This window comes from Silene latifolia, chromosome 11, assembly GCF_048544455.1.
Source record: "Silene latifolia isolate original U9 population chromosome 11, ASM4854445v1, whole genome shotgun sequence".
In the NCBI taxonomy this organism is placed as follows: domain Eukaryota; kingdom Viridiplantae; phylum Streptophyta; class Magnoliopsida; order Caryophyllales; family Caryophyllaceae; genus Silene; species Silene latifolia.
The window spans coordinates 155,250,114-155,258,821 of NC_133536.1; the positions used below are offsets into that span (position 1 = coordinate 155,250,114).

General features: G+C 37.6%; 3 protein-coding genes across 3 annotated transcripts; 1 reads left to right on the forward strand and 2 right to left on the reverse strand.

The window, feature by feature from the left end:
• The first annotated feature begins 1,568 nt into the window (after positions 1–1,568).
• Positions 1,569–4,577, forward strand: LOC141614181 (protein AGENET DOMAIN (AGD)-CONTAINING P1-like). The gene is made up of 2 exons (XM_074432938.1): positions 1,569–1,963; positions 4,448–4,577. The coding sequence occupies exons 1-2, from the start codon at positions 1,569–1,571 to the stop codon at positions 4,575–4,577; spliced, it is 525 nt and encodes a 174-aa protein (XP_074289039.1).
• On the reverse strand, positions 4,574–5,918 carry LOC141614182 (uncharacterized). The gene is made up of 3 exons (XM_074432939.1): positions 5,779–5,918; positions 5,221–5,665; positions 4,574–5,179 (listed from the first exon to the last, which is right to left on the reverse strand). The coding sequence occupies exons 1-3, from the start codon at positions 5,916–5,918 to the stop codon at positions 4,574–4,576; spliced, it is 1,191 nt and encodes a 396-aa protein (XP_074289040.1).
• Positions 5,919–6,625: 707 nt separating this feature from the next.
• On the reverse strand, positions 6,626–7,393 carry LOC141614183 (uncharacterized). Its single transcript, XM_074432940.1, has one exon. The coding sequence runs from the start codon at positions 7,391–7,393 to the stop codon at positions 6,626–6,628; it is 768 nt and encodes a 255-aa protein (XP_074289041.1).
• Positions 7,394–8,708: the final 1,315 nt, after the last annotated feature.

Sequence of the window (8,708 nt, forward strand, 5' to 3'; positions counted from 1 at the left end):
TTATTTTGAAGGCATTTACCTATCAAGTAGTCTGTCTTGTTGTTCCTTTCATGTAGCAAATGGATTGGGTGGAACTCGAATTTGTGTTTCTGAATTTGGGTTGAGTCTTCGGGCTGCTCGATGACTGAAGTGAATGGTGTGAACTTGATTATGTTGTCATTTGTTTGTACTGGTCTATATCCTCTTGTGTTATTTGCGACTTCAAAATGGGTTAATTGGTAAATTCTTCCTTCTTGAACCTCATCTTTGAAGCTACGGATCCATTTGCGTTGGATCGTCACGTGGATATGGTCTCCATGTTGAAGGGTATTGCCAATTTGTCATAAACCTTGTTAATTATATGCATGTGAACATTTTTCTTCAAGAAACTTGTTAATTTTGAGTTTGTCATTATTACCTGTGAATCTAACAAAACCATGTCAAGGGATAGGGGACTGGCATAGGGATTTGGCGCGACATCCCATATCCTTGTTGCTCGTGCAATGATTTGATACCGCGATTTGGATGGCGCCATTGCTGCAATGTTCACAGTTAAAGGTGCCATTTTTTTAGAGATTAAGTTTAGTAATTTTTTGGTTGTTTATTGGTTTAATTTTTTCCCGTTGCATTTGGTGATAGTATGTGTGTTATTTATATAGCCTTTGTGTTTGTCCTTTTGTTTTTCTTGTGTAAATGTTCTATCGTTTTATTGATTTGTCTTCTATTTTTCATTTACGTGGTTTTATTGCTTGCCTGTTATTGTTCTTATGGTATAACTTTAATGATTGTTTTAATATTATTATCATTTGTCCTCATTTATTTTATTAATATTGGGTGCCCTTCTATCACAGACGTTTTCCGGTTTTAAATGTTACTCTTTTGTTTTTGCTGTACTATATCAATTTGTGGAGGCATATTCTCGGTGTCTTTCAGTTTTCTTCTTGTTTTTGTTCGCGTTAGCTGCTTCTATGTGTTCTGTTTGGGTGAGTGGGTCTCTCTATATTTTCCTTACCTATTAATAACTTCTCAATTTGCCCTTAATCCATCCATTAGACTTCTTAATAACAGAATAAGCCTTTTAAACCACTCAAAAATATATTAATGACGTTCCAATTACTGGGAGTTTATTGTCGGTATTCAGTAGCATCATTATTCTCATTTAATACCATTTTAATTGTAGTTATTGTGTGTTGCCTTGTATTTTTTTTATATGAAACGGTCATTGTGAGGCTATTGTATAGTTAGTGTGTGTTTATTATTAGTATGATAAATTGTATTTATTTTGTTTTGGCTTTTCTTTTTTCTGTTTTTCTTTTTGTGTGTAATGGTCATTGTGATGCTGTTGTATAGTTATTGTGTGATTATTATTTGTATGATGTTTGTTCTTGTCGTTATTAATGTCGACGCCTGCTTTGTTTTGGTTATGTTCGTTATATATATATATATGTTATTATTTTATGTTAATGTTGTTGTGTTATCAATCTTTTTTATATAAGTATTTGTGTTATCGTTCTTTTTCCTCCAATATCATTTCTTGGTTGTTTGTCTTTCGTCTTTTTCAGGTTTTTTGTGTTTTTTGTGTTTTTTCAATGGCTCCCTTGTACAACGTTGGTGATAGAGTCAAGGTGATGTTTCCGGAGGCGGGTTTTGTTGGATCTTTTTTCCTCCCGACCGTTCTTCTACTGTTGGATAATGGGCATGTTTATGTGCAGTTTCACCACCTCTTGACTTCTAGTGGGTTTTTCTTTTTAAGAGATGTCATTGAGGTTGTGAACATACGTCCTATGCCTCCTTTTATTGAGACGGTTGAGTATGCGGTTCATGATCTTGTGGAGGTGTTTGTGAACGACGGTTGGTGGCTTGGTCGGGTTATTGATATTTACGTTGTTGATGGGTATTATGAGATACATTTTGCAGGGTATGATGAAGTGTCCTTTAATGTATTTTATGATATGCGCCCTCATCTTGTGTGGGAGGATAATAGGTGGGTTGGTGTTCTTGAATGATTCTCGGTAGTTGTTAAGTGGAGTTCCTTAGTTGTAGGTGTAACTTTTTTGTTAGCCTATAATTGTGGGTCTATCATTTGTTGTCGTTTGTGCTTTTATGTACGGATGCGAATAAAATTTTGGTTTATATCTTAAGTGTATTTGTTTTTATTTTTGTTTATTTTAATTTACACTATTATTGAAGAATTTCCGTGTGTGTCTTCTGTTCCAGGTAGCTCAAAATTGTAAACCATAAGGATTTTGGCACTTTAATAACATTAAACCTTCTATATGCGGAATTAAGGATGTGGTACATTTGCAAACTAAATAAATTAAACAAAATTGCTATCCTTCAAAATTCCTCACTACCCTGCCGATGCTTCTTTATTTCTTAAAAGAGTGTTTAATATTGACATTTTTTTCTTTTTGTAAGAGATGTCAATATTCCATATGAATGGTTGCAACTTTGCACCTCTTCACTTGAATAGCTATGTTCATTTATGACTTATATTGTATAACTACATACAAACAGGTACACAAATTGATAATTCCACTTAAAAATTCATCCATAATTTCTTATTTAAAGATCGCGTAATTCCAATTTATAATGATTTCGGATCTTTAGGAACAATCCTTAAATTTGCTATGTTTTATAAACCATTTAATAAAGCATACGCAGATGTTGAATTATTATTTACAAGTGAGCAATTTGATAACATTAGAATGTGTCAGAACATGTGTCAAATCAATTCTGAATATATACGTATGGCTACCAAAGTCAATTGTTATCATTGTTAATTTTAAATTTTGGGTCAAAAGCTAGAATCCAAAATTTGTACAAATGATTTAATTCGGCGTGCAAGTGCACTACTCGACGGTTGAATGATGACATGTATGTAGAACTGACGTTGTAGATTCCACGTTTGAGGGCAGCTTTTGCTTTTTATAAAGGCATATTTATATCTATTATGTAATTTTGTATGCACTTTTTCCAGATTTTAAAAGCATAAGTATGGCTACCAAGAGTAAATGGCATGGTAGAGATATAATTCTAAAATAATTTATTTTCAATAGCCAAATGTTATCATGGTTAATCTATAAATTAGATAGTTGTGACAGAGAGATGTTTGCGATGAAAATGTAAAAAACAACAAACAATAAGAAAAGTTGGCACTTGGTAGCCTTTCTATTTGTGCTCCCTCTTAAGCGTTCTACACGATCCTATCATCTTGCCGGTCTCTTTGGTTCGTTTTTTTCAGAGGTCGTTGAATGTTTCTTGGTAGACAACATTTTTTGTTTCCTTCTTGTCCCTCTCCATATCTTTGCTTGGTATACATATCCTTAACCCCTTGCGAGAAGTTACTCTTGAGACGGCTACGTAAAGTTGGCCGTGGGTAAAAACAGGATCAGTTAAATATACACCCGCATTTTCGAATGTCTGCCCTTGACTCTTGTTTATGGTCATTGCGAAACAAACTCTAACCGGGAATTGTCTTCTTTTCATTGTGAAGGGCCATTTTGTGTCAGTTGGAGTCATTTCAATTCGTGGAATTGCAACCATCTGCCCTATATTTGTCCCCGTAATAACTCTTGCATCCAATGTACGAGTCCGTATACGTACAACTATTAGTCTTGTTCCGTTGCACATACCTGAGGCTTGATTTATGTTCCTCAGTAATATTATCGGGCAACCGACCTTCAAATGTATTTTGTGGTTTGGTAGTCCTTGAAACCGAAGCGAGTTCAGGAATTCGGTCGGGTATAAATTCTCCATGTTCCCTCCATTAGTTAGGGGGCAAATTCTGTCTACACTTTTTGCTATTTCTTCCTTACCTGGTAGTAGTCGAAGAATGCATCTGTTAACCTCATCCACAATCTCGTTTTTTGGTGCTAGAATTGCTCTCCCTTGCAAATATTTTGGGTCTGTGTAGTTGTTTAGGAGTTCTGGGTAAATTGCATGCACGATTGTGCCAGTAGGATTATCATCTTCAGTTGGGAGTAATACATCAGTTGGTATTTCTATCCAAGTTTTTTTCGTCCTCCCATTCCTTTGCCGTTGTGGGTATTTTGCCGTCACCAATATAGAGCACCCATTTTGCGAATTTATTTAATTCTTGAACTTCGGAGTCGTCACGTCCTTTCAGAAGTCTCATATTCTTTTGTAATTTTAGCACTTGGCAATGTGGCCATATCAGTGTTGATTTGCTAATTGAGGCATCCACTACGTCCGCCCGTCCCTTGCCTGGAATAACAAGGAGTATTTGCCTGAAATATCCACCCAACACAGTTGTCTTACCTCCAAATACTTGGTCCTTGGCGTTTGGGTTGTCAAGTTGCATGATGTCACGAAACGCCCTATCAACAGCCTCAAAAGCATGACGGTGAACCATTGGAGCTTCATCCCAAATAATTAGAGAAGATTCCCGGATCAAGTGTGCGAGGTCTGTTCCTTGTTCTATTCTACAACTTGATGTTTCTGTTAGTTTTATTGGTATGGAGAACCTAGAATGTGCCGTCTTGCCGGATATCAGCAATAATGCAGCAATTCCAGAGGAGGCTACAGCTAGTACTATAAGCCCTTCAGATCGTATTCTCGATATCAGTGCTCCCTAAAGATATGTCTTTCCAGTACCTCCGCTTCCATAGACAAAGAACAGACCTCCGGTTTTTTGGTGAACAGCTTTAAGTATGCTTTCGTAGACTATCCGTTGATCAGCATTCAAACCATTTTGGAGTTTGAGAGATTCAGCTGCCAATTTATCTACATCATAACTTTGTTCCTCTATTATGAGCCTATTCCCACTGTTCAGTAGCAATGTTCTATCCGGAGTTGGGAAATCTGTATATTGTTTTAAGCTGCGACCACTCCGGTTAAGAATGATTTCTAGTTCCAAAAGTGCATAATTTTGAATTTGTTCATTAGTCAATATAAGATCTCTGTACCCAAGGCGGCGTTGTTGGCGAGGTAGAATGTCGTCTGACAAATCTTTCCAATGTGCGAGCCATAATTGTTCTGGGTCCGTCACCTCACAAAATAATAGCAACGTTACAAACATTTCTCGTAGTTGTTGAGCAGTAGCCCAAGTTGCTGTCTCGTTCAAGGCGACATGCCATTCATCATCCCCATCTAATAGTCCTAAAGCATTGCAAGCTGACTTATATGTTGGGTGAACAACTTTATTAACTGTACGAATATCTGCAAAGCATTTAGCTCCCTTAACAATGTTCAAGAGAAGACGTAAGTAATATGACTCACCAGAATTAGGGTTAGCAAAGTAGATCCTTCTAATTTTAAAACCCTTCTTTCGTCTTGTCCATATTTTGCTTCATTGTCCCATACCCATTTAGTTGGGAATTCAGCATATGTTAATAAGCAAGCGTCTTCGTGTTTTTCGTTTGTAGCCATCCATTCGGTAAGGGTTGTTCTTGCATCTCCCACTCTATCTAGGACGCCATCTGCTGCTTCTGAATCTTCAAAGAATACTTGTTGTTCTTCTTCTAAGTGATAGGTCAAACGTTGTATAGGCGGCTGCTTATACTGTATCTCAAATGTAAACATCCCCCAACAAGCTTCCGAAGCTGACACATATCTACACATAAGAAATGTTTCAATCTCATCAACTGGTCGATCATTCATGTTTACATCATTCTCATTACCATTACCACGTACTTCCTGTTGGTTGGCAAGTGCCATACCGGGCCTTTAGACATGTATTTGAAAAGATATTTAACCGATCTGTGTTTGTTGCACCATTCCACATTCAAGTGAGCTTGGTATTTCACTAACAGGTCTATGTTGTGAGGGACCACAAACCTGTTATCAATAACATGGTTATTCTTTTCGGCTGTTCTGCTATCTTTTCTTCGACGATATATGGGATAGCCATCCTCGCTTACAGATGTGTTAGGGTAGAAATCTATCGGATAGTACTTTGAGCACTTACCAGTAACCATACATGGGCATTCGGGGTTTCTTTCACCGCATGGGCCATGTATCATAAATTGTACGACCGCCTCATATCCGATTGGGTCATCTGCTATATCCGGTAGTTCTGCGCTTATAATTTTGTTGATGTGTGAGGGGCCAGTGTGTTTAGCTTCTGGTCACAAAAATAAGCAAATGTGTGCATGAGGCAACCCTCTCTTCTGGAACTCCACTGTATAAATAACTGAATAATATGATTTAAGTTAGTACTCGGTGAAAATTTGTTTTTCTTAGAAATTACAGTAAACATTTTCCATTTTCTGTAGAAATAGAAATGGAAGAGGATCAATAAGAGGAGTTATATTAAGTGTAAGTTACTGTAATACCTGCATGTATTTCTCCAAAGAAGGCTCTTTTAGTCAGATCTACCATGAGCTCATCTAGTTTTCTTGAACACTCTTGAAACAATATCGGGGCGATCTTCAGGGCGTCAGCCAAGAATTGCTTTTAAAAATTCTGTTATCTCCTCCCATTTTGGGTTGCATGTGAAAGTGATGAATAAATGTGGTGGGCCTGCCCATCGGCAGATTGCCAAGACATCTTGGTAGAGTTGGAAAAGATTTCGAAAACAATTTGGGTAAGACGGAGGTAAAATTATGAGTTGGCCAAGGGAAGCAGGAGTTACTTCACAAGCGGCGACTGCATCAATTAAACCACGAAGAGAATATTTCCTAATTTATTTTTGATTATGGCGAACATAGTCCAATCTAGTCTCCTTAACACAAGTAAATGAGTCTGCCATGAATTGTTGCCTTAACCTCCCACACAGAACACAATTCCCGTCAATTAGCTTGCCGTTCTTTCTCCGTTCTTGGAACCTATAAACGTAGTATTCCCTCATTGTTACAGTTTTTCTTTTCTTTCTGCTTGTAATCTCTGCATCTGAATGCTCTATGTCTAATCTAAACCCATCCTCACCATATGGCAACATTAATGGGTATTGCATTGCTATAAATTTTGGGTGTAGTTCAGAAATCCGTTTAAGCCCTCTTGCACGGTCATGAATAACAAAATATCGGGTACCTTTTTCAGTGTCACCGGTGCCAATAATTAGTGCAGCAAATTCGTCGGCTGTTGGGAGGTTGTATTGTCTACCGTCTTTGCTGCGGGCTGCTCCAAGTCTTAGTTGAACAGGCTCTAGGTTCAAGTTTTCCATACGTTCTCTGGCCATTTTGCAAACTTTCGCAATCTCGTTGTGGTCATATACCATCTGGGATAGGCTTTCAACGATATCCGGTTGTAGGCTGTTTTTCCCTTCTCCATTTAACGAATTGACCCTGTTTGGGTGCTCTTGTTCAGTGTCATGAAAATATAGTTGCATGAACCGAGGTTGTTTTCCTTGGGGTGGTAGGAGTGACCCGATTTTATGATGGTTTTCACCTTCGAGCCTAAAACAATACGGCGCACCACCTTTGTTAATGGCATTGTCAACTTTGCCGCCCATTGATGTAAATGCGTATATTGTGTTATAGGACCTGATTGAGCCTTCTGAATTCAGTGGAGCGTTTCCCCTGCTAGATCTAATAATTCTTTTAGTAGCTCAGGTGGTTCTTTCAGTAATGGGAGTTTTACTTTCCCATTCTGACAGCAAATATTAAATTTTGGTCTGCTGTACTTTGAGGTCTGGCCGACAGATTCTTCTTTCCAAACTACGGCATAACAAGATTCACATTGTTCGGTTGGGCCGCCAAAACTCCAGCCTGTTAAATATTTTCCTGTTGAGATTGCTATGTTAATATACAAACTATGGAATATATTAGGTGATTACATTGAACCCTATAACAAATTTCACTGAATATATAGATGCTTAATTTATTTGATTCGTTAGAAAGTGTGGAATTTGTTAGCTGATTACGTTGCACTGTATAAAAATTTCAATGAATATAGATACCTAGTTAGGCACTAAACTGATAATCAAATATATGTAGGGAACATTATATTGCACAGGGGAGGGAGGAGGTTATATTTATAGTAGGATAAGAGGCATAATTGTAGAAGTTCACTGCTTGAATAAAGTGTGTAGTGTAATGATAAACAAAGTGAGGCGTACTTGAAGATGGGTTGCTCGCTGTCTGGGTATTGTCCATACTTTCAGTTGGAGTTGCGGTTCCTGTTGTGTTGTTTTGAAACCGTGAGTAATTAAAACCAATGATGTGTTCACAGTTAATCAATAAAGTACATTACATTATTGTGAAGTACATTCTAGGAAAATATACCTCGTGTGGTGTTCTCGCATCTTAAGACCGTTGGGCTTGGAGTGGTAAAGTTGTTGTTTGTGTTTCCAGTATTTGTACCCTTGCGTGGCCGGCCTCTTCGGCGAATACTCAGCTCCACGTCACCAATGTCTATATAATTTTTTCAGCCAAAAAATTTCTTGTTAGGTGAGATCAGCTAAGGAACAAAAGTAAGTCGAGTGGCTGCTTAAAATCACTAAAATGTAGGTGATTAAAAAGAATTAACAAATAATAAAGTATGGCATACTTGAAGCCGGGTTTATGATCCGAGCAGCAGGAGATTGGTCATGCAAGCATTCGGAGGTGAACACTGGACCTATATTATATGATTCAGACAATTATATGTAGTCATTAGCTGATGACATTGTACACTATACAAATTTCAATGAATATAGAAACCTAGTTACACCCCAGTACTATGAAAGTGATAAAATAGCGTAAACAAATAATAAAGTATGACGTACTTGAAGCCGGGTTCATGATCGGGGCAGCAAGAGATTGGTCATGCGGGGGTCGGAGGTGTAC